This window comes from Talpa occidentalis, unplaced genomic scaffold (genome assembly GCF_014898055.3).
Source record: "Talpa occidentalis isolate TD23 unplaced genomic scaffold, MPIMG_talOcc4v2.1 talOcc4.11, whole genome shotgun sequence".
In the NCBI taxonomy this organism is placed as follows: Eukaryota; Metazoa; Chordata; class Mammalia; order Eulipotyphla; family Talpidae; genus Talpa; species Talpa occidentalis.
This window is the reverse complement of record NW_023601104.1, coordinates 18,711,478-18,738,021: the sequence shown is the minus strand read 5'-3', so window position 1 is coordinate 18,738,021 and position 26,544 is coordinate 18,711,478. Positions and strand designations below refer to the sequence as shown.

Sequence of the window (26,544 nt, the reverse complement as noted above, 5' to 3'; positions counted from 1 at the left end):
GCGGGGAGCAGAGCAGGCAGAAGGACCGAAGTACACTGCTGAGGGGAGCAGCGGGCGCAGCAGGAGAGGTCTGCGTGCCATGTGGGACCCTCACTGGTGGCCGGGGATCGAACTGGCGCTGCAGAGGCTGCGAGCAGCTTCTCAGCCCAGGGCTCAACCGCTGCGCCACCAGGGGAGGCCCAAGAGCATCCTTTTTTAATGTCTATATTTTAAATAGTTCCATAAGTACCTACATGATAGCCTCTATTTTGCCAATTGGCCTTTTATTCTCTGGTCCTTTAAGGTAGTTTTCTGACATCTGTGCTAGACAGTGGCCCACTGAGATGGGGAGTAAATAAAGAGCGAAGTCCACGAGATCCAAGAAGCAGGAGAGGGACACGAGAGAGGAGAGAACGGGGGCTGGGGTGGGATGTCAGCCTGGAGCGGGCTTAGAGGAAAATGCTCGGATTTGAGCCAGGGCACAGCACCACGACCCCTGCTCTCCCACAGGTGGGCGAGAAGGAAAACTGAAGTGGTAGGTTAGTTGAAGTGTTTGAACCTATTTTTGAGAATTTTATATTCTGCAGGAATGTCAGGAGTGAGTTGGTGCTAGATAGATAGAAAAGTAACCGAAAGATAAACAAGGCCATCTTTAACCCCTGGGAAAACAAGATGAGTAAGAAAGGAAATGCGTGCTGGAAGTCACAGAACATACATGACTCAGCTACGGATGGTATCTAAATCACAGGAATGTCATCACTGAAGTTTTAGTTAACCTAATATTAAAATAGAACCATGTTGGAAGGTGCAGGAGAAATGAGAGGCGAAAAGAGCTCAATTATCCCTTCCATAACAGAAAGCTGAAAGCAAATAACTTATAGTATAAGCTTGTTACGTGTATGTATAGGGGTAATTATTCATTGAAACAGCTAAAATAGCTTAGCAGTTTGCCTCCAAATTGCCAGCATCAGAAGTGGGTCAGAGGATGCTGCATTTTGCTATAAGCCTTACAGAATAATTTGACTTTTAAAATAATGCACGTGTATTACTTGGGAAAAAAATTTTTTTAATAAAAGAAAAATGACTAATGTCTGGTCAGCCCAGGAAGTGGTGTCCCTGGAAACCATGTCCAGTTGGAGAATGGACATGATGAGGGCGACCTGAGCCCCTGGGTGGAGGAAGCAGGCTTCAGTGTCCAGACCCATGCCAGCTCCAGTCAGCAGTTATCATTATTGTTTCTGATGGGAGGCTGAGTACATGTCAATAAATTGTCCCGACTGACAGTCATTCATTCATGCATGGAACAGTCTCAATCCCAGGATGAATACACCATATTCCTGCCCTCGAGGAGCTGGTTCACAGACTGGTAAGATAGGGAGTCATTCATCCAGCTAAAGGAGGATTGCTCTGCATGGTTGTAAGACTACACTGGAGGGAAGGGTGTTTGCAGAGAAAAGTTCCCAGAGGCGAGAAGTCCTTCAGTGGAAGCCTGGAGCTTGAGTCAGAATTGGCTGGGGGTTAAGGGGTGGGACAGTGGTGAAGTGATTGGGGTGGGGACAAAAAAGAGCAGATGTCCAAGGATGGGGAACGGAATATGCAAAGGCATAGAGGGAACTCGGACATGAGAGAGATGGAACAGGTAAGACTTGCCTGTAGCCTGGAGTCAGGAGCTTAGAGTTTGTTGAGGGTAAAGCTGGAAGGGTGAGCAGAAACTAGATATCAGGGGCCTCCCTGGTGGCACAGGGGGTAAAGACACAGCACTATCAAGCTATTGCCAGCCACTGCAGCACAAGTTCTATTCCCAGGAAGCCAGGAACCAACCCACATGCCGCTGTCTCGCCGGCTGCTCCCCTCAGCAGCATATTTCAGTAGATCTGCCTGTTCTGCTCCCTACTCTGTCTTTGGTGAATCCTCTCAGCCCCTGCACCTCTAGTCTACACCCCAGCTCTTGTATGCATAAATAAATCAATCTTTAAAAAAGAAAAAGAAACTAGATATCAGCCCTGTGGTTTCCAGCGTGTCATGCTCAAGAGTCTGGACTTTGTATTCAAGGTTTGTTTTCAGTGCCAGTGGACATTCTTACTAGAGGAGTAGAGTCACCAGAGCCCAGGGAGGAAGACAGAATGGAAGCTGGGCACAAAGACGCGAGGAGACAGTTGACGGCTCGGCTGAGTTGTATTGAGGGTCTGAACTAAGGTAGTGTCAGGGAGGCAGAGAAAGGCAGATGCTGAACGCAAATAACTTATTCAGGAGGTCTGATGCCCCCCTAGATGTCGGAGGTGAGGGAGAAATGGAATGCAAGAATGGCCCCTGGTTCTTCCTGCCCCTGGGTGGTCAGCAGAGCTGCATGTAACACAGGGAGGAGGGTTGCAGGGGTCAGGGGAAAGGAGGTAAGTGAAATTTTGAATATGCTCCAGGTGAAGGGTCCGATGAGCAGTCATATATATGGGGGTGGACCTTGGGGGAGAGTCGTGGGCTGGGGACCTATCAGCAAGGAGTCAGCACATGGGGAGGGGGTGATATCTCACACACAGGGAGAGAATGTGGCCAAGAGAGAAGAGGGTCCCCAGTAAACACAGGCAAATACCCGGACTTCAGGCAAGGACAGAGGAAAGGGAGCCCTGAAAATGGCGGAGAAGGACCAAGAGAAGAGGTTGAGCAAGGCAGAGACAGAGGGAGGGCCCGACGCTGTGAGAGGTGAGCCAGGACAGAGGAGTGTGACTGGGGCTTGCAGGATAGCAGGCTTTTCTGGCCTTCCGCTTTCATCCCTCAGCTACAGGATGATTGTTCTACGTGGTTCCCACCCCAATCACTGCACCCCCACCCCAGCCCCTGCCCCCAGCCAGTTCTGACTCAAATTCCAGGCCTCCACTGGAGGACTTCTGACCTCGGGGGACTTTTCTCCGCGGTCACCTCCCGTTCTAGTGTAGAACCCTCTGCTCGCATGCTGTGACAACAGAAATGTCCGCTGTTTCCAAACACTCCCGGGGACAATAAGGTCCCTTGGTGACCTTGTGAAAACAGTTGTTCCTGAGTTTGGGGTGAAACAAGGAAAGGAAAAGGCCACAGCTCCCCTGTCCTACCGCTGCCATCTCTCCTCAGGCCTTTTCTTGCCCCAGTCTTCATCCTCTCCCCCGTCACATCAGTTCTGGGCTGGTTTTTAGAGGTTTATTATCAAATTTCTGCCGTGTCCCAGGGATACCCAAGCGGACACAGCATCCAGGTCCAGGTTCCCCGCTTGCAGTGAACAAACAAATGAAGTCATCTGGGAGGTCCTAAGCTGGCCCCTGGTGGAGATTTCTAGATAGAGGGAGGGTTCGGGGAAGGGTGCAAGGGAAGGCAGCAGGGAGTGCTTGGACCTGGAGCGATGAGACACAGAGCAAAATGGGTGAGGCTAAGGAAAGGCTGAGCACCGACTCTGGTGCAGGGAGGTGGGAGGACAGGGATGCCAGGCCTAGTGGGAAGAACTGGCCCTGGGGTTTTGGACACAACTCCCACACGCCGCTGCGTCAGCACAGGCCGCCTGCTGGGCTGGCAGCCTGCGGCTGGGTCTGTGGGCGCTGAGGCCAGCGCAGAAGAGGCCTGGGGAGAGGCTGCTGACCTGACCGCCTGCTTGCTGGAGTCTGATGGCGAAGAGTCAAGGGGCAGGGGTGGGGGGAGGCATCTTGGAGGGAAACCATAGGAGAGCCAGAGGCTCCAGGGTCAGCATCCCCCCGGAAAGCAGGCAGCATTGCACCCCTGAAGCACTGACAGGAACCTAGCAGGGAGAGGGCCTGGGGACGAGGCATCAGAATAAGAGAAGGAAGTGAAAGCTGGTATCCATTCCACAGCGTGGGATCACAGCTCCTGTGTGTCCAGCGCTGGTTTTTAAGGATTTAAAAACTCAATTTATGAGTCTAAAGAAGTAAGTAGGAAAGTGAGAATAGAAAACAAAGAACAGAGTCATATAGTTCAGCACTCTCATTTAACAGAGAAAGCAGGAGGGTGAAACTTGGGCCTAAGGCCCATGGGCTCAGTGGCTAGAGACAGGGCCAGGGGTGGGGGGACTGACTGCCTGCATTTCCCTGCACTTGGGGTTTTCCTTGTGTCTGGGGAGCTCCTCTGTGGCCACAGCCCTGGCATCCTGACTCCACAGGACAACCATTGTCAGCATTTGCGGTGACCACACCCAGTGACTTGATTTGAAACAGTGCTAACTTCTGGTGGTACGTTACCATAAAGTACAAATAATTTTAGCTGAAGACATTTACTTTTCCTCTGAGAAAAGTATGGGAGAGTTTAATTAGAAAGGAAGCCTCAGAGAAAGACACATTTATGAGTAACTTGCAGGCAGGCAAGTCTCCACAGCTAGGTTGGCCCTCTGGCTTGAGTCGGCTCCCCAACCTCAGTGGCCCAGCAGAGCTTTGGGGCCCGGCCTCAGCACCTTGCAGGAGAGGGAGCTATCTGTCCTCCCACCTCTTATCTGCAAACTGCCTCCTTTAACACTGGCATCCCCTGGGCTCGATACTGCCAGTGGCACTGGTGGACTTTCAAAATGTGGCTTGACTCATGTCTCAGATCTCAAATTCATGAACAAAATCCAACAGCTGCTGAATATACTTAGTGGCGTCATGATTGATATATCACACGTGCCCCTTCCTGCTGTTGAACTTTCAAATTGACTGAAATCCAAAAATGTCATTGTACAAAATTCTTATTTCACTAAAAAAAATTAAATAGAACATTGAGCAGGCATAGCGCTGTCTGCCAAATTGTCTCCTATCCAGAAGTACCTTCTGGTTTCTTTTCTCATGTGTTCCGACCTCTCTAGTATAGCAGCTTATCTTTTTTTTTTTCTTGAGGCTTACTAAGCTGAGTGTTTATTACTCTATTAATCTAATTACTGCATTTTCCAAGATCCTCAGTCCTTTAGAATTAAATACCTGTTCTATCAAGTCATATTTTGTTTGTTCCAATATAAACTAAAGTTTGTCCCATTTTACTGTGTGCTTTTTTTTTAACATTTTAGGTTTTGTATCTACACTCCAAAAATTGAAGAATTCCAAAGACTGACATTTTTACTGCATCGGTCCTATTTACTAATCTCACGTTACCAAGTTGGTGTCCTCCGCTGCGGCACCCCGCCAGGGCCTTGTTAGCTGTCTGATGGCCTGAGCATGCGCTTTTGAGTGCCTGTCAACAGTTTGGAAATTGCCAACACAGAGAATCACTCAGAGAGACAGACGTGGCCTGTGCTATTCTGATCCCCAACAGCTCCTGAGCATTGAAATAGCTTGTGAGCGTGAAGGGACGTGAATGGGGAGACTCTGGGGGTGGCAGGAGGGCTGAGTGCTGCTACCATGGAGAGAGGTTTCCTGCTGGAATTGAGCACCAAGGGTGTGGTGGGCACTGTGCCTGCCCCCCCCACAGCCCCCTCCCCTCCGTCGTCGTTACTGCTGCTGGTAGGGGAGCAGATGGGTACAGGGCAACTGGGCAGGGAAGGCAGCGTGGTATGAGAAAAAAGGGTGGGGCCTTGTGCTGAGTTCAACCTGCACTTTGCAAATGTGAGCTTCATTCCAATGTATATTTGGTGCAGAAGGAATCTGAACCTCAAAGGTGAGAAAGAACATGCTAAAATCACCCATTCAATCATTCATTTAACAGAGATTCATTAAAAACTTCTACATGGCAGGCTCTGCCTTATTTGTGAGGACACAAAGTCCTCTGAGACTGTAAGAACCCAGCACTAGTCACAGTGCAGCACAGGAATAGGACTGTGCTGGAGTTGGGTGCAAGGGCCACCCTCCCTGGAAAGAGGGATGTGAGGGCTGGTCAGGTGGGAAGAGACCTTCAGCAGGAACAGATAAGCTGCCACTGTGCCTCTTGCATCTAGATGGGGGTGCCCTGGATTCAGCTATAGGCATGACAGGGTTAGGACACCACCACCCTCAGGAAAGCTGATCTGATTTCTGATACTGCTTGTCCCACATCTGCCTGGCTATCTTCAACCAGTTGGGCTGGGCAGAACCCTCCAGAAGAGGTGATCCGCCCTTTGGTTTCTGATCTCAGTATGTCCTCTGACATCAGACAGGTAGGTTTCTGGTGAGAGAGCAACGGGGGTTGGAAGAGCCAGTGGAGTTGTGGGGTTCCCCCTAAGTGTTGCTCTTGGCTTAGGAAGGGGAATTAAAAGAGAAAAGACACTGTTGGAAACCCTTTTTCCAAACATGTAGCCTGGGCTAGGTTATTTGTTAGTTTCTGCAGATGTTTTATAGCAAAAACCGGCAACAGCTTAAGTCTATCAGGAGAGGAACTAGTGGCATATACTGCCATCAGAAAATGATGAGGTAGTGCATTTATTGACATGGAAAGATATGTGTTGAGTGTTGAGTGTTGAGTGAAAATACTGATTAGGAAATAGTGTTCACTGATACCATGTTTGTGAGGTTTTTTTTGTTTGTTTGTTTTTTTGTGTTTTTTTTTTGGTGGGACCCTTGCCGGTGGCCGGGGATCGAACTGGCGCTGCAGAGGCTGCGGGCAGCCTCACAACCCAGTGCTCAACCGCTGAGCCACCAGGGGAGGCCCACCATGTTTGTGAATATTAAAGTGCATATGCCTGGGACAATAATTGGAAGAATATATACATATACTAACGGTGGTAAGTGGTGGAATTTTCCTTTTCTTCCTTTAACTTCTGTGTCCTTTCTTACTTTTCTCAGAGTTCTTGTACCAACTTTTCTAATAAACTTTTTAAAGAAAACATTTTGAGAAATAAATCCTCTGTCTCCTCTCTTAAAAGAAGTAGTGTAGTAATGAAGATTATACCAGTGAATGGTGTCATCACTTTATTCCTGAGATTCATCTACTATTCAGAACAACTACCTACTTTGTGGATGTTCTAGGAAAAGAAAAGTAAACCTAAAGAGGTTAAAAGGGCCTCCCTGGTGGCATAAGGGGTTAAGACACAACCTATGAAGCTACCCGCAGCCACTGCAGCTTGAGTTTGATACCTAGCCAGGGAGCTACCCACATGGCACAGCAGACCTCTCCTGTCTTGCCCGCTGTTCCCCTTAGCAGTATATTTTCAGTCAGTCTGCCTGTTCTGCTCCCCCTCTCTCTGGTGAATCCTCTTACTCCCGCCCCACACCTCTGGCCTGTACCCCAGTTCTTGTATGCATAAATAAATAAATCTTTTTTTAAAAAAGGTTAAGATAGCTGTTACATAAAAAATTGTGCATGATGTTTTAGGGGATTATTGCTCTTCTATGCCTGAACAAACATTAAATAAATTGATTCTTCATTTATCCCCATTCTCAAAATACACACTAGTCATAAGTGGCTTCATGGGAAACTTTTATGAAACCCTTAAATAACAGTTAATTCTCACCTTTCACAGGCTCAGATAATAGAAAAATGGAGAAGGACTGGAGGTGGAATGAAAATCAGAGAAGGACTGGAGTTGGAATAAGTTAGACATCAATTTCACCTTTGAGCATAGTTACAAAATGCTAAATACATTCTAGTAGTACAATTTTTCAATATATTAAACACATATGCATTATGACCAAGTAGGGCTTATCCTGGGAATAATATGATGATCTAAATTAAAATCTCTTAATAATTGATTAAATTCACATATTCAGAGGGATGAACCATCTGATCGTCTAAATAGGTACAAAGAAAGTGTGATAAAATTAGACACATGGTTCTAACTTAAAACAAACAAGCCTTAGCCAAATAGGAACAGCAGGGAAATTCTTAAACTGACAAGTGGTATCTTTCAAAACCCACAGCACCTATCACAAGTGGTAGGGAAATGTTACAGGCGATCATGTTAAAGTCAGCAAAAAGAGAGGGAGGACAAAAAGCACCTTTTCTATTTAACATTATCCTGGATTTTCCCACCCCCTGCAACAAGGCAAGGAAAAGAAATGGAGGCAGAAGAAAACAATCATTTTGTATAGGCAATACAACTGTCCACATAAGAAAAGCCCAGAGATGCCACATAAAATCTGTTAGAACTGACAAAAGAACTCAACAAAATTTCTCAATTGAAGATACACATGTAGAAAACAGTTGGGTTCCTATAACTAATAACATTTAGGAACTATAATATGAAAAAAACAGTAGCAACCTAAACTAAAACTAAAAGAAATCTAATGGAAGATATGCGAGAGCTTTATGGAGAGGGCTATAAAATAGTAAGGAAGAACTTAGATCTGAATAAATAGGAAGATATATAGTGTTAATGGATGAGAAGCTCAATATTATAAAGATACCAGTTTTCCTTATATTTACTGGTGTTCATGTCATTAGGTCAAATGATTCCAAAATTTATATGGAACAGTAAGAATAGTCCAAATAATTTCTTTAAAAAAAAAAAAAAAAAGATTTATTTATTTATTTATACAAGAACCTGGTGTACAGGCCAGAAGCGCAGGAGGGTGAGAAGACTCACCAGAGACAGTGGGGAACAGAACAGGCAGACTAACAAAATACACTGCTGAGGGGAGCAGCAGGCGAGACAGGAGAGGTCTGCTGTGCCATGTGGGACCCTCACCTGCCAGCCGGGATAGAACTAGTGCTGCAGAGGCTGCTGACAGCTTCACAGCACTGTGTTCAACTGCCTGCGCCACCAGGGGAGGCCCCCAAATAATTTCTAAGAATCAAATAGGGAGATGTACTATGAATTATAGTCATTAAGACAGTGTGGTGTTGGAACTGAAATAGACAAATTGCTCATTAGAGCAGAATTTTAAAAGTGCAATATGTAAACTTAATAAGAAAAGGGCAGCCTTACAGGTCAGTAGCAGAAAAATGGTCTATTCAATAAATTGAATAAATTGTGAGGTGGAAAAAGCACCATATATAACAAGCAGGGTAAATCCCAGCTGGACTAAAGAACTAAATATGAAAAACAAGACCTTAAAACTTTTGGAAAATGCACAAAACTCACTTATCCTCTCATGTCAGGCAAGGATTTTTTAAATGAGATACAGGGCCTCCCAGGTGGCACAGGGGTGAGACTCAGCCCGTGAGGCAATCCGCAGCAAGTTCAATCCCCAGCCAGGGAGCTACCCATATGGCACAGCAGACCTCTCTTGACTCGCCTGCTGCTCCCCTCAGCAGTGTATTTCAGTCAGTCTGCCTGTTATGTTCCCCGCTCTATCTCTGGTGAATCCTCTCACCCCTCTCCCACATCGCTGGCCTGAACCCCAGTTCTTGTATGCATAAATAAATAAATCTTTTAAAAAAATAAAATTAGATACAAAAGGAAAGATTAGTAAATTGGACTATGTTAAAATTTTAATTTCTATTCAGCTAAAAACACCATGACTGGGAAGTGATAATTGTAACTCACAGGATCAAGAGAGAATTAGAATCTATAATATATAAAACTCCTACGAACTAACAAAAAGACATGCAATTCAGCAAATCAGCTGGGGGCGGGAGGGGGATGAGTAAATTATATGAATAAACAATTCACAGATGAAAAAGACCTCAATGTAAAACAAAAAAATTATTGAGACTCACTAACAAAAAGAGAAGTGAGTATTAAAACAAGATATCATTTTGTACCTACCAGATTAGCAGAAATGTAAAAGCTGGATTATGGGAAGTGTTGATGAGGAAGTGGAGCCACAGGGATTCATACACTGCTGCTGGGAGTGAAAATTAGTTCAGTCTCCCTGGAAAGCAGTCAGCAGCCTCTGTTACAGGAGCAGGCAGTTGAATTCTAGGTATAGAATCCAGGAGGGGGTGGGGTGTGTGTGTGTGTGTGTGTGTGTGTGTACACATCTGTGGATGTATATGCTTACAGAAAGTGGAAAGAATTTAAATGACCATCCACAGGAAACAATGATACATAAACCACTAAATGACTAAACTTGTTAAGTCTTGAAAGCACAGTATTGAATAATTCACAGAAAGCTCTGTGTAGTATAACACCTTTATCTAAAGTTTAAAATCATCGAAATATAATGTTGACATATGCACACTCATGAGGCAAAAGTATAAAATTGTGAATGAGACAAAGACACACCAGTTTCTGGAGAGCAATTAGATGTGGGAACTGGAAGGGGGAGAAAGAGAATTGAAAACAAAAGAGCTTCACCTTGCTCTGTCTCTGAGGACAGAATAGTAAAATGTGTTCCATTTGGATGAGTGGCTATCCAAGTATTTTGTTATATTATTTTCTATTTTCTCCCTCTATATGAGATGTGTAATGATTTTTTAAAAATTAATTCTTAGGGTAAAACCTACTCAATCTCCATCCTAAAATGGACAGTAATTCAGGAAGCCATTTAAACTAACTGATGTCTAGCACTTCATGAATGTTTAGTGTGCCTGGTGGAAACCCAGGACTCTGGGGTAGCCTGTCTGGGGCTGGATCCAGCTCTGCCACTTCCTAAATGGTAACTTTAGACAAGCTACTGAATCTCTTTTCACTGTGGTTTCTGTGGATGGAAAATGCTGTTGCTGCTGCTGCTGCTACTGCTACTACTGCTACTACTAATGCCTACTCAGAGCTGCAAGGATAGTGAGTTGCACTTGGAAGAGCAAGCACTACATAAGTGGACTCTCTTATTATTATGCCCAAATGTGATCTACCATTCAGAGAGACACTAGCTATTTATTAGATGCAGGAGAGGAGACGAGGGGTGTTTAAAGCAATCATGTAAGTAGATGTTGTTTTTAGTGATGGCTGCTCTTCAACTGCAGTGAAACAAAAATATCCCTCAGATCTCCAAAATTAACCTGTTGAGTTGGAGATGATTCACCCCCACCCCACCCCGCAGTGACTTCACAAGTATCTGCTTCAGTTAGCTCTGGGAAGTAAAATTATCACTCATTTACTTTTCAGAGCTAGCTATAAAATCAGTATGAAAAACAAAATCAATATATGACTGTTGAAATTGTAGATAAGATTCCCATTAAAAATGAAAGTCACATCTACCTTCAAGTTTTAATGACCATATGGTGTTGTCTTAGCATCGAAGATTGAATTTTTTTTTTGCATTAAAAAAAGGAAATGTAAATCTCCTTGTTACATGGGGATTTAAATTGGAACCTACTTACTAGTCCAAATAAGTGAGAAATCACAATATTAGGGAACCAAAGACAATTTTCTGAAAGCTGATGCAGGAAGGCAAAGATTACTGGCTGTATCTAGAGTTGGTTTGAACTTGGATTCAATGCACCTTTGCTCCTTACTAGCACATAACCTTGAGTGAATTACTTAAACGTATTGTGCCTCAGTTTCCTCATCTCTGCAATGGGACACAGTCCTGTTGCAGAATTCTTGTGAGGATCAAATACATGGTCACACTACTTCAGGTACATAATCTGTGCAATCTGACATGATCATTGAGTTACAGAATCCTCAGTGCTGATGGATAGGTAGATTGGGGTGGGGCGGGGGAAGTCTAAGACAAAATAAGAGAATGAGCTGAAAGGTTTTAGCCAACTCTCTTTGCCAATCTCTCTTTGCTTCACCCGAAACAATAAGTTATTTCAAGGTCCTAGAATTTTTTTGAAATGAAAAAAAAAAAAAAAATGCGGTCTTTATCTTGAAGATGATAAGGTGCTGCTTTTAAGGTACAATTATCCAAATGCAAGATATTGCAATGATCTGAAATTGCTTTTCTATAAGGAGCACTGTAGTTTTTTTTTTTTTTTTTAAAGAGATTGCTTTATTTATGCATACAAGAGCTGGGGTACAGGCCAGAGATGTGGGGGGTGGGATGATTCACCAGAGACAGAGTGGGGAACAGAACAGGCAGATGTACTGAAATACACTGCTGAGGGGAGCAGCGGGCAAGTCAGGAGAGGTCTGCTGTGCCATGTGGGTGGCTCCCTGGCCAGCTGGGGATCAAACTAGTGTTGCAGAGGCTGCAGATTGCTTCATAGTGCGGTGCTTAACCCCTTGTGCCACTAGGGAGGCCCAAGAAGCATTGCATTTTGACTGCCATTGCTTCTGTCCTTGCTCATTACCCTACAACATTCAATTGGAAATTTCACCATGCCTCATCCCTCGAAAACACTAGAATCCTCATTCCTGACCACTGAATAAATCAATCTCTTGGGCTGAGAAGATTAGACCAACAAAAGGCAAAGTCAAACTCTGTCCCTAGCCCTCAGGCTAGAACTAATCGCAAGATTTCAGGGGTACTCAAGTCCAAGCTGGAAACAGGATGACTGGCCAGGCCTTAAGGGGGTAAAGACTGGCTAATGAGACATCCTCTCGTCTGCTTTTGGTCGTCTAGCAGTTCAGTCCTTCCTCTTTCCACCCTCCAGGCCACTCCCACTGTACCCAAGCCTGCCTCTCACTTCCTACCTCATTTTTAAATCATCCCTGCTCTTGGTAGAGAGGGGGTTGGCTCGGTGGTGGGTAGAAAAGGAGAAAGAAAACCTCTAGGAGGGATCACTGTGACTATGACTAAAGTGATTCTAGCAGCGATTAAGATTATATTTCAACCATCTAAATAGATATTTGCATTCTAAAAGCAGAACAATTTATTCCTCAGGATCCCTAACTGACTAGTTATTTAAGGAAGATGGGTCTCTTTACCATCTATTGCTTGATGGAAAGGAACAGGGTTTGGATGGGAAAATAGAAAATCCAGAGTAGAATGGATAGAGTTTGAGGTGCCTACTAGACACCACCCATGTCCCCTGGGGCCCAGCATGAAGTCATCTCCCCCCACACTCCTAGATGCCTGATCTGGTTGGTGATGCCTCAGTAGCCTCTTCCCATAGTTTCCAAACCTAAAAGCAATGCTCAGTCTCAGCCTGAACTACTGCCATCTCCCACAACAGTCACCCATGATGTTCTGTAGTGTGCTCTCCATCACCCACAGGACAAGCTAAGATTAAAATCACAATGCCTTGAAGTTTCCTTGCAAGTTGCCACAGCTTCCTCCTGCTTGAGGACTACCTCAAGGGAATGTTTAAAGTATTTAAAATCCACATTTCACATCACCCTTTTGCAATTTTTGCCATTCTTATGTCCCATCACATGTCAGATCTGATTAGATCATTACTTTTATCTTATAATTTTACTTACTATGAGGAGCATAATCGTCAGCTCTGCCATTTTCTTGTCTCTCACTTTGCTTGCATGATTAGCATATTGTTTTCAGACCTCGGTTTTGTTTCTTGTAGGAATCTTTCGAAATCACTAGTGCATTTTGTGAGGGTTAGTTTAGTTAGAACTAAATAATATAATCAGTGAGTCTGTTTAACCAAGCATACATAAACATATGTGGAGATAAATCAAGACTGCTGAAAGGGAACAAACAATGAGGGTTACACTAAATACCCACTTACCCCAAAGTGGAAACCATACCCTCTTTCCTCAGAATGCCACACAAGTGGGGCCCAGCGTCAGCCTGTATGTTAAATATTAGTAAAGCTTCTTTTATCTTATTAGGAAACAAGAAAGCAGAAATACATGTTCTAATATTTTCATTTTGCACACCCTCTAGCGGTGCCTGGCAGAGGCTGCTGCCTTCCGAGTTCTGGTGACCGCCTGTAGGGCCCACACACTGTTTGCTTCTTATTGCAGGTGGTAGAACTTTGGGAACCTTAGGTCTTAGCAGTAGAGCTAAATCTAGGGGATATGTCCTCAAGGCAAGTGACTTGGAGAGAAGGGGAGACACCAGACCATGGAGATCTCAGAATATGCTAGATTAACCCATAATCTGAAAAATCCATTTTCTTAACCCTACCAGGTCATCTAAGTTTTATTGTGATACATGTTAAAGTCTCCCAAAATACCTTTCTTAATCCTCAAAAATATCATCTCCTTCAAGTATGAAAAGGATTAGACCAACAAAAGGCATTTTCCCATGAGTTTCTAAACGCTGATCATTTTTTCTGTGAGGGAAGAAGGAAGTCAAGATTTTTAGCTTGTCCCACCATCCCTTGATGATTTCATGTCATTGTACCTCTACACTTTTTCTTTACTATTCCAATGATATATAAGCTATAGTTTTATATAAGGGAAGGAAAATGTCTTCTAGTTTGATGCCACTAAAGAAACAACAACTCAGTAAGTTTTTCTGGAAACCATAACTGCATTAGGTTTGCATTTCAAAACACTACTTAAGGTTCTTAATAGTTTTGTCCCCACAGCTCCATAGGGACAGCCAAAACCAAAGCAGAGATGTCTTCTCTATAAGGTGTTTCATCATTACCATCCTGCAGACCTCCTCACCCCCAAAGCCAGCCCCCTTCCTCATCATTCACCCAGAGAACAGACATGGAAAGGGGAAGGGAGTAGAGGGGTGGTCTCTCTCCCCACTGGCTCCTGGCGCCTTTTCAGTAATGAAGGATGGAGCGTGAGGGACACAACAGGTTCAATCAGCTTTTCAGGGTGCATAAGCAGGTGAGCAGACAGATGGGGGGGTCACAATGAAAGTTCAAGTTCAAAGTAGTTTGGGCGGTTGCTTAAAGTTTTTTTTTCCAACTGTTAAGTATGACTGAGTGCCAGAAACTTGGGCACGAACCACCCTCTACCCTCAGTCTCACCCCATGTCCTGGGGACTCCTCTCCCTCCATGGATTCTAGGTCTCCTGTCTTGGTATATGGTGTTTATTAAGCACTACAGAGTTTTCTCTGTAGGGTTTTTTCTCAGATTAGGGTATCATCTCTACTACTAACCTCTACTCAACACTTTTAGCTAACTTTCTTCCTTGCCCTCACTTGCAGCAGTTTACAGAAGTAGAGTAATATTGTGTACATTCTGGATATTACACATAATTTCTAATTTTATCATTTTGACACAGTGATCCATACTCAGGTGCAGCTTTCCACACACTCCTTAGCCAGAGGGAAACAAGTTACAGAGTCCTGACAGGAAGAAGAAACTTGAGGCTGCTCCCTCAGCCCATCTCTACATCCTGAGCTGATGCTCAAACCTCTTCTCTGGGCTGTAGTTGACAGCTCAGAGCCCATTATCTTTCATAACCATCATTAACATTATTTTTCCCAGAATTTATTACCTTGTCGTTGCCACACTGAAGCTCATCTGCTTCTTTTCTGCCCACTCATCCAGCTTGGTGAGATCTTCCTGCTGTTTGTCACCATGAGCTTGGCATTTTACCATCTGGGAGAGCTTAGTGTTTTCTAGCAACTTGAAAACATCATTTGTACTACAGCTGAACATCATTTGTAGACGTCGCAACTGAGTCTCGCCCCAGCACTTTTCTATGCAGTAAGGGGCCCACTTAAATGATCTTTGCTTTTTCTCTTTAAACTAGATCACTATCACTGCACCCAATTCTGGTGCTTTCCCCTTCCTTGTAAATATTCTAAGAGAGCCTATCGTCAGAGTACTGACTGCATATTTCTTTTTTTTTTTTAAAGATTTATTTATTTACACAGGCACTGGGTACAGTCAGAAGCGCGGGAGGGTGAGAGGATTCACCAGAGCCAGAGCGGGGAGCAGAGCAGGCAGAAGGACCGAAGTACACTGCTGAGGGGAGCAGTGGGCGGCAGGAGAGGTCTGCACACCATGTGGGACCCTCCTCCGGTGGCCGGGGAGCAGCCGGGGATCGAACCAGCGCCGCAGAGGCTGCGGGCAGCTTCGCAACCCAGCGCTCAACCGCTGCGCCACTGGGAAGGCCCTGACTGCATATTTCTTTCACTGAAGCTCTTATCAGTCCTGCTATAAGGATACCTGATTTTTTTCTGCAAGGATGAAATGTATATCTCCCTGATCTTGTCACATTGTGACAGTCAGGTGAGCTATAAGATAGCTGATTAATCACATTATCTGCATTCTCAGAGACTGAGGTACTGTAAACAATCCATTACTTTTCATGGCTGGAAAATAGGAATCTTTGTTCAAATATGGTTAAGAGGATCATCCCTCCCAGAAGAGAGCCTTCGTAAAGCTTGTACATAGGCATGAGAGAACCTGGATCTCCGGTGTTTCCCCAAAACAAACATGTGACCAACTGGTTGGGCCTGTTACTCCAAACATCCCAGGTACATTCCTCCTGACCTCCTTCTGTCCCTTAGTACACATGCCTCCCTTAAATCCTGCATGCATGTTGCAAACAGCGGGGTCTCCCCACCCCTCCCTCACAGATCCCTGGGAGTCATTAAAGTTTGACCAGAGTATCTTGCTTTTATTTTTCTCAATCCTGTCAAAACATTCCCTACAATGTATTCCATGGTGTTGGGTAAGTAAAAAAGCACCAGGCTTTTCTGACCTGCTGCCGTTAAGACTGATGATGGATCTGTATCCTGAATGCATGCCTGATGGCGGGCACCTGCAGTAGGGTGTGGGCCTACGTAGGTGGTACACCTGGGCTGAGAGTTTGGGCTTATAAGGGCGGCGTCACAGGGACACCAGAGGAAGAGCAGAGCTTCCAGAAGAGAGCAAAAGAGGAACGAAGGAGCCCATTAGAAGCAGAGACCATGAGAAAACGCCGGAGAGACCAGAAAGAGTAGACTCGCTGGGGGCCAGGAGGCCTACCAGCCTCCTTGCCCCCCGACACCCCTGCCTGCCGTGTACCTGGTAAAAGATCAATAAAATCCTGAAAAGCCACCGAGGGCTCCAGGACTGTCCTCCTTCACCCGTCTGCTTGATCATAGAGAACCTGCTCCGTCCCTTCCTGCTGCTACACACAGGATGTTGCAGACAGGTAGATGTCTTCCTCAGTTACAAGGAAGTTATACCACAATAAATACATTATTAATTCAAAATATCAGAATTATTTACTACACCTAACCTACTGAATAGCATAGCTTAGCCCAGCCTACCATAAGCATGCTCAGAATACTTATATTAGACTACAGTTGGAAAAAATCGTCTAGTACAAAACCTTTTTTATACTAAAGTATGGAAAATCTCATGTAATTTATTGAACATTGTAGTGAAGGAGGCAGATGGTTGTCTGGGTTCTCACCAATTAACCTACACAGCTAAAAGCACACTGAGCTTTCTTCTGACTGTGTGTCAGTTTTGCACCATTGGAAGTCAAAAAATTGTAAGTGGAGGGCCTCCCTGGTGGCGCAAGGGGCTGGGCACCGCACTGTGGGGCGGTCCGCAGTCTGCGGCAGGAGTTCGGTCCCTGGCTGGCCAGAGAGCAGCCCACATGGCGCAGCAGACCTGTTCTGGCTTGCCCACTGCTCCCCTCAGCGGTGTGCTTCGGTCTGTCTGCCTGTTCTGTTCCCCACTCTGTCTCTGGTGGGTCCTCTCACCCCCAGCATCTCTGGCCTGTGCCCCAGTTCTTGTATGCATAAATAAATCTTAAAAAAAAATTGTAAGTGGAACCATTGTAAGTTAGAGACTTAATCTTACACATATACATGTATATATGTGTGTATTTATATTTTTATGTATATTTGTATTATAATACATAATGAGATACATGTTATATTTATGCATACACACGCACATTTCTAAGGTCCATTTAGAGACGTGGTAGCTACTAAACAAAACTACACAGGTAGTTACTATAGGACTTCTCAAAGCCTCTATTAAGCTGCCTGGTATAGTGAATCATGAAGAGCCATGCACTATGTGTAATCATCTATAAACTCACTTAACTGTCCACAGAATCTTTCTGTATCATGTAACAGGACCAGCGCTCTACAGGATGCACATTGGGGGCATACCATGATAAGTGGTCCTATGTACAGTGTTTGCCAGGCCCGGGTAGGTTCACTGTCAGTTCTAGCAATTTGAAAGAGAATTTTGAGGTCCTTGGCGTCATTTTCACAGATTTTAATGGTAAGCAGGAGAAACAAGCCAGCAGAGAGACAGCAACTTGAGCTCCCTTCCCTAGGGTGACACCGCCCTTTTAGCCCCTCCCTCCTAGGCACAGATGTGCACACTTACACATGCGCACACACCCATGCTCAGGTGTCCATAATCAGGCACGGGTGCCCCATGCCCACACTCCCAAGCACCCTGTGCATCAGCACGATCAAGGCATCAGGTGATAGCCACAGAGGCTAGCTGTGTAAAAAGCCTGATTAATTCACTTACCCCACATACAGCATGTCGAGAATCACCTGGGGAGTTTGTGATTACTGACTTTCCTAAAGGTTTTAATACTGACCATCCAGGTAGACTCACTTGTTGTTACGTTGTTTGTTGTTTTTTCTGAAAGCTTTTCTGATGATGATGACCCATAATTTCTCTGCTGTAGACGCTTGACCTTTCAGGCTGCAGAGGTGCTATACCTGTGACTCTTCTCAGCCCTCACCATAGAAGCATGTACCAAAGTCCGCTTCTAAGTAAATAACACAAAAGAGATGGCTGAAAACTCATGCAGGAAATCACTCCAGTGACTCTGATCTGGGAAAAATTACTGGCCTGTATTTATGACTTTAGAAACCACTTCCTAACATTGATGCCATCGGAATATATCCACCTTCAAATCCACCTTGAGCCCACGGAGCTTCTCCCACCTGTTCTCACTCATGCCAGTGTGGGCTAATTCACATGTTTCTTTATTTCATTTGTCTTTGTCTCCGCTCTTAACAGGACCACACTCAGAGAAGGACCCAAATGAATACATTTTGGGGCTTTTCCCAAACAGCCAAACAGCAAATGCTCAGTAACTACAGAGAAACCAGGGACAAAAGGGACTTTGGTCCAAAAGGTGGTTTTTTGTTTTTTTAAGTTAGGGTTTAATTAAGGTAGAATTAGAAAGCAAACAGAGAAGGGTGATAAATGTGGCGGGCATGGGCATACAGCTTTCCCTGCTGAGATGGTAGCATCTTGAATGTTAGGCATCTAGCATCTTCTTCCAGTCTAGTGGTCCAGGACTAGGGCGACCCACTTGACCCGATTTACCTGGGACTTTTCTAATTTTAGCACTAAAAATCCACTATATGGGAATCCCCTCAATCCTGGAGAACCAGGGCATCTGGCCACTGTGCTCAAAAGACAGAAACTCATTCCCTGGTCAAAGAAAATTGGGACATGCTACATCACATTCTACCTACGTGGACTCGTTTCTGTTGGTGACTATTGAATTACCACAAACTTAGTGACTTAAAACGACACAAATTTATCCCCTTACACTCTGGAGATCAGAAATCCTAAATGGGATTTTTAATTTTTTTTTTTTTAATTTTTTTTTTTTTTTTTTTATAGAGGCATGTTTATTTATTTATTTATTTATCTGTTTGTTTGTTTGTTTTTGTTTATACATGCACTGGGTACAGTCAGAAGCGCGGGAGGGTGAGAGAATTCACCAGAGCCAGAGCGGGGAGCAGAGCAGGCAGAAGGACCGAAGTACACTGCTGAGGGGAGCAGCGGGCGGCAGGAGAGGTCTGCGCGCCATGCGGGACCCTCCTCCGGTGGCCGGGGAGCAGCTGGGGATCGAACCGGCGCCGCAGAGGCCGCGGGCAGGTTCGCAACCCAGCGCTCAACCGCTGCGCCACCGGGGAGGCCCCTAAATGGGATTTTTAAAAGGCTGTAACTCAATATGTCAGCAGGGCTGCATATTTTTTTTTTCTGGAGACTAGGCGAAAATTCATTCCCTTGCCATTTCCTGCTTCTAGAAACCACCCACATTCCTTGGCTGGTGGCTTCCTCTCCATCTCCAAACTAGTGATCACATCAGTCTGATCCTCTTCCAGGAGATCTCCATCCCCAAATTCTAAACTTAATTTTATCTGCAGAGTTTCCTTTGCCAGATAAGGTAACACATTCAAAAGTTCCAGAGACTAGGTTGGGGGTGTCTCTTTGCGGGGGAGAAAAGTCATTCCACCTACCATACCCACCCCTCTGTGAGAATTAATGAAACACCTTAATGTATTAAAGAAATCATTTTAAAGTCTCACAGGAGTCTGTTTAACACTGCTTAACCCAGCATTTTCAAACTTATTTGGAAACTCTTTACCACTTTCCTTTAAAAAGAACACCCCCTCCAAAAAAAAAAAAAAAAACACCAGCAGAATACCTCATAACATCTCTTGGAATACTGCTGCTTTTACCAAAGAGTGGCATTCAAACTACTAAGCACACTGCTGAAGTCCAGAGACTTTTCATGAGATGTGGAGGCGGAAGAGAGCTTTGAGGAATTGATTTATAGATCCAATTCCTCTTTCTCACATCAGTGCATATTCTTCTAAACTCATCTGCATGAGAGACAATCTGGAAGATGGCTTTTTCCACTATTTCAGACATGAGGTTCTCTCACCCATAAAGAATATGATTCAGAGAAAGTATTTTGTCCGGGGTGCCAAACCTCCCTGGGCAAACAAAAGGACAATGTGAAGCTCTAGTGTTGGTGACTTTTTTTTTTTAAAAAAAATATTTATTTATACATACAAGAACTGGGGTACAAGCCAGAGGTGCCCGGGATAAGAGGATTCACCAGAGACAGAGTGGGGAGCAGAACAGGCAAACTGACTGAAATACAAGGATGAGGGGAGCAGCAGGCGAGACAGGAGAGGTCTGCTGCACCATGTGGGTAGCTCCCTGGCAGGCCAGGGTTCTAACTCGTGCTGCAGAGGCTTGGGATAGCTTCATAGTGCTGTGCTTAACCTCTTGTGACACCAGGGAGGCCCAGTGACACCTTTTCATTAAAGTTCCAGAACCCATCCCTACCTACCTCATTTAGAGGTGCATTTCTAATGAAACCTCACTTTCTATGCTCAGTGCTTACCATAATGTTAATATTTTATATTGCACCCAATATAATTAGAATGATAGCTCACTCCAGAAGAAACTTTGTAAAGATTGAAGATTTATGGTCACTGGAATCTTCTTGTAACTTAAATTTCAATTTGTATGAATCCTTTGGTTAAAGAATTACCATGGATTGATCAAATAAAATATTTTTAATCATAAAAACATATATTAAGTTAAAGTTGTCTGGGTAACATAGAATAGAGAGGCAGTTTTAAGGAGAAATGTGAGCACCTTTGGGGAGCAATGTGACATTTCTGCTTTTTAAAGAAGAGCTTGCTCTGGTCATTTTCAATTGGACAGTTATGGGTGCTTTATCACTGTGGTGCATACATTACATCGGACATATTTTAAATAAGGACTAACATCATTCTTAATATTCACTGCACCGAGAAATTATATCTACTTAGCAATCATAACCGCTTTTTAACCTTAAAGTGAAAAATACTGGCTGACAAGTTTAAAGCTATGCAAGAAGGCATATCATTTTTCAAAATTCTTATATCAGCAAAAGGTGTGACAGCTAGAGAAAAAATGTTGGGGATGCTGTTGGTGAGAAGCAGAATTCAGAATCAGGCTAGCAGGAATATCTTGGTTCAAATACAAGAGTTTCATCCAGCTCTGAAGGTTAAAACCTGAAGTGTGGCACAGAGTCACGCACTGCCTTCATGCAGCCAGTAGCTGTGTGTACCCCTACACTAGCCCTGGATGTACAGGAGGGCTTAGCTACATACAGTCCCTGCTCCCACATAGCCTCCTTCCAGTAAAAATGTATTTATACGATCTATTGCTTCTATGTAGATGCATGTTTGCTATAGTTCTAGAGAGCCTTTTAAAATATTTTATCCTCAGGCAGTTTTTAGGAGCTTGTCTACCAGAAATGACTCAGTTTTTGATATTCTAGAACAGATCCATTTAGATTCCATTCTTCCCATCAGAGTAATCACCTGAGAAGGCATACACCTATTTCAGAGATAGGGCCATTACTCAAAAAAGTCTTTTAGCTTCTCCTGTGGAACTGACTTCACAGCACACAGCACAATCTTTAGAACATCCTTACTGCTTATATTTGTCTTTAGAGGATGAATTTGATGTTTTTAGAATCAAGTATTATTCACATAAAGGTCTAGTGACCATGGTAGATGATCTGACCAGGAAGGAATATTATCTGTCTCAAACTCTGGAAGAGAGTAAATGAGGTGGTCAGGCTTTCTTATGGTAAAGAAGAGTCAACAGACAGCATTTATTCCCTTTACACCGAGGCAGAAGGGAAATCCTGGCCACGTCAGGGTCCCTTTGCTGTGAAGTTGCTTGACGATTCTGTGGTCTCAAACTTTAGGGAGAAAATTTCCTGAGGCTGTGGGAGGACTGAGATGCCCATTGCTTTAGTTTTGCTGATCCCACCACAGCAAGTCCATTCCTGGAGCTGTGGGACCTGTGCTGAAAGAGGCTCAAGAGCAGATGTAGCTGTCTTGGAAAGCCCCTGGGCTGAGAAAGTAAGGCTGAGCTAGTCTGTGAGGGGATATGTGGAGGAAGCACAGCATTTGTGTGCAACTTCTATTTGATTGTTATAGAGCCTGCATCTTCAAGACCTGAGCATTCAGGAATTAATCATTATCCTCTGAGGGAATGAGTCCAGGGTGGGCAGAGAGGGTGGAATACGAGGCGGTAAGGGGCCAAGATTTGTGGAAGCTGTTATGGATGGCCATTTCTGTATCCACTGCCTATCACATCTGTCACTTTCATATGGCCACAGAGCACTGAAGAGAGCTCAAGGGATCCTAAAGTAGCCTCAATTTTCAAAAGAAAATTGATTTTTTTCCCAGCACATATTTGAATTATAGCTTCCTTCTTTCTTACTCTTCTGCAGTATTTCTTTTTTTAATTTTTATATAATTTATATATATTTTATATCATTGTTCATTTTTGTACAATGTTTGCTTTCTCCTCTTGGGTGTAATCCGCATAGAATTCCCACCACCAGTTCACCTGTTCTGCAGTATTACTTAGCAGACACATTCTATCCCTGTCCTCAGAACTGAGCTAGGGACTGTGGGAGATATTTTCTCTGTCTTCAGGAAACTTTAGTTTGCTTGGGAAGATGAGAGTAATACACACACATGTGAGGATGGCCAGTGGGCTTTATTTCAAATGTTAGTTCCAGGGCCTTCCTGGTGATGCAGGGGTTAAAGTCTCAGCACTATCAAGCAATCGCCAGCCACTGCACCAGTTTGATCCCTGGCCTGGGAGCTGACCCACATGGCACAGGGGACCTCTCCCGCTGTTCCCCTCAGCAGTGTATTTTAGTAAATCCACCTGTTCTGCTCCCCACTCTGTCTCTGGTGAATCCTCTCACCCCTACACCTCTGGCCTACACCCCAGTTCTTGTATACATAAATAAATATAAAAAAATCAAATGTTAGCTCCAAATAATTGGTGATTCCATGAAGTTTTTAATTAAATCTAAGACAACATAGATTTTAAGATGCTGTTTTATGTGCTCTTAAGAAAAAAAATATGCCGTCAGTGAAACTGTGAATGTGTGCTTTCTCCTTACTTAGAATTTTAATTATATACTTACTGAAAGATCCTTTTTAGACTTACTTAGATATGGTGTAATTTTAACATAGATCACACTCCTTCATTCATAAAGTGGAAAATAATAAGGAAATATGTTGGGTTTGGTTTTTCTAAGCTTCTTTACCACCACTGTACTACTTGTCTGAAGCATCTTTGACTTGGAATTGTTGATGTCTGTCTCCCAAGCAGCATAGTTCTCTAAGCCATCAAGAGCATTGGTGAGGTAACATTTCTTACAAGAGTGCTCTTGACTTTTCTTCCAAGCCTCTGGCTTCTGTTGTCAAACTGGTGCACACACCGGCAATGACAACCACAGCACAACCACCACCTGGCAACAGTAGCTATAAGACACTTCCCAACTTCCATGGTTATCCACTGTGATAAGAAATACATCTTGGGGGCCTCCCTGGTGGCACAAGGGGTTAAGCACTGCACTATGAAGCAATCCGCAGCCTCTGCAGCACGAGTTCTATCCTCCACCGGCCAGAGAGAAACCCACATGGCACAGCAGACCTCTTCTGCCTCACCCGCTGCTCCCCTCAGCAGTATACTTCAGTCAGTCTGCCTGTTCTGTTCCCCACTCTGTCTCTGGTGAATCCTCTCACCCCGCCCACCCCCGGCAATCTCTGGCCTGTACCCCAGCTCTTGTATGCATAAATAAATAAATCTTTAAAAAAAAAAACACATCTTGGACTCAATGCAGTATGGGTGAGACTCAGTCAAAAAGACTACCATGATCCACACTGTGTGCCCTGGGAATGGGGCTGGCATTGGTGTTAAATTCCGGTCATTAAGCAATAATTGCTCCTGTATAATTTGCAAAGCTGAATGGTTTCTAGTGCAATAGCTATTATAGGAAGGTCTCTGGGAGCTAATAGAGTCAGGAAGGCTTTATGAGTGAAGTTGGTCTAAAAAGGTAAGATCTGGCCTGGACAAAAGGAGATCACATTCAGAGAGGAAAAAGTGTAATACAGAAGGTTTGGAAGGGTAAACAAGCATATCATGAGGACAGGACAGGGCCAGCCAGGCTGGGTCAGGGATTAATTAGTGAGTTGTGGGGGATAAAGATGTGAGTTTTTGTTCTAAGAATCTATGTTCAAGTTAGTGTTCCAGTTGTAGAAACATAAAAATGGGTCTCATATTTCTACAACTTTTATTTCTTTCTTTACCATAGGTCCTGATGCTTTTAGTTCAAAGAGCCTTGCCCTTCAAGCCCAGAAGAAAATTCTGAGCAAAATAGCCAGCAAAACTGTAGCCAACATGTTAATTGATGACACCAGCAGTGAGATCTTTGATGAGCTCTACAGAGTCACCAAAGAGCACACCCACAATAAGAAGGAGGCCCATAAGATCATGAAAGACTTAATCAAGGTGGCAATCAAGATTGGAATCCTTTATCGGAACAACCAGTTTAGCCAGGAGGAGATTGTTATTGTGGAGAAGTTCAGAAAGAAGCTGAACCAGACGGCCATGACCATTGTCAGCTTCTATGAGGTGGAGTACACCTTCGATAGGAATGTGCTCTCCAAGCTCCTCCATGAGTGCAAGGACCTGGTGCATGAACTGGTGCAGCGACACCTGACGCCCAGAACCCATGGGCGCATCAATCACGTCTTCAACCACTTTGCTGATGTAGGGTTCCTCTCCACCCTCTATAGTCTGGATGGAGACTGTAGGCCCAACCTCAAGAGGATTTGTGAAGGAATCAATAAATTGCTCGATGAGAAAGTCCTCTGAATGCCTTCGCCCCTCCTGGACTTTGCTGTGTTCAAGTCATTGCACTCGGCGTGGTCTGGGTGAGAATCAAGAAAACAAGAAGAAACCCTTGTTGAAAATGCCCCATGTTCTTCCCTACTCTTTCTTCTGGTGTTGCTGCTGTATTGAGCTCAGGTGTGTTTGTCCTCTGAGCTCACTGACAAGGTCTGTAACTAAAATCACTTTTGTTTGCAAGCCCCAAGGACATTTTATGTATCTGATGCCAAAAGGTTGCTCTGCTGGCCAAGGTGAGCCCAATCCATTGTGTAGCGCGGAGGAGCTCTGAATCAGGGGTTGGAGTACAAGGGTTTGTTTCCCAGCTCCACCAACAATAATTCTATCTTCTGGATCACAGAACCACCATGCCTCCGTCCTACTTCCCAGGGCTGCTGATTGATCAAAGGAGACGATATATGTTCACATTTTGAAAACTCTAGTGTAAGGTCTTATTATTCTTCCTTTGGAGTGTGGGAGGTGTCGACCTGGATCTAGACTGTTAAGCAGCAGAGAAGAAAAGAACAATAGTAGCTAATGGGCTGGTTTTGCAATCTGTCTCTCAATGTGCTGTTTCAGAAAAGATAATGACAACTCCAAAGGTATAAAGTAAAGCTGCAAATTGGAAAAATTTACAGAGCTGTGCTTTTTAGGTCTTAGATGTGCAGTTTATGATCTTGCAGAGAGAAACTTCCCAAGGGGGTGGGGGTAAAAGAGAGTGTTGCCCACCCAAAATCCAGATGCTGGAACTCTGCAGAACCACCTCCCCCCATCTCAGGGGCACCATCTGTAAGGCACAAGGAGGGTTTATTATTCCAGCGTGCTTGAGAGAGTCAAGCTGAATGAATGAATTCCTATCTGTCTTTCTTGACTTTATGGTCATTTTGTGCTGTTTTCTCTGGTTCGTTAATAAATTGACAGTACCCTTCAAACAAGAGGTTCTAGAGTTGTGATTTAAAAATAAAATTCCTTGGAGTTAGGTAAAGTGATGAGAATAATGGTATTGAAAGGAAGAAGAACATGAAGAGTAAGAACTCTTTTTCTGGATTCTAAAGAGAAGTAGCTGCAGTGGGAATACACATGGGACAGGGCAGTGTGGGAGCTAGCTGATGACCACCATGACCACCTTCTCTGGCTCACAGCCACACTTCACACTACGACTTATGACATCTTTCAGAATAGTCTTAACAGACACTAAGACAAAATATTTATCTCCTCGTAAAGTTGTCTGGAGGACATCACATCAAGAGACCTGCTCTTCTTGCATTGCCTACTGTCCTGCTAGACTTCTTTTGTATCTGTGATAATGTGAAAATATCACATTAGCTCAGCCCTAGGTTTATCCCACCCCACGATCTCTCTGGTTTGTGGAAGGTGGGAACAACATCTACTGAACCTACAGTGGGCCACCAGCACTCAATATTCATTCAGTGTTTGACCTCAAACAAAACAATCAGTTACTCCAACAACAAATGAGTTTATTTGGAAATAACAGAAGAGCTGATTGAAGAATGTGTTCATGGACAGAACCAAGTCCAAAGTTAACCTGAGTGGGAAACAGTATCACCTCTTGTGGTAGATGTAAGGCATAGTGGATC

At 44.2% G+C, this 26,544-nt stretch overlaps 1 protein-coding gene across 2 annotated transcripts in view; it reads left to right on the top strand.

Annotated features, from left to right (window-relative positions):
• TNFAIP8L3 (TNF alpha induced protein 8 like 3) overlaps positions 1–25,914 on the top strand; it is a 42,004-nt gene extending 16,090 nt beyond the window's left edge. Inside the window, exons 1-2 of one of the 2 annotated variants that reach the window (XM_054701467.1) lie at positions 6,566–6,613; positions 24,372–25,914. In XM_054701467.1, the coding sequence (XP_054557442.1) occupies positions 6,568–6,613; positions 24,372–24,934 (609 nt within the window). In that variant the 5' untranslated portion in view covers positions 6,566–6,567 and the 3' untranslated portion in view covers positions 24,935–25,914. Of the gene's footprint in view, positions 1–6,565; positions 6,614–24,371 lie in introns of those variants that run through there. The other variant, XM_037502474.2, reaches the window with a different exon arrangement.
• Positions 25,915–26,544: the final 630 nt, after the last annotated feature.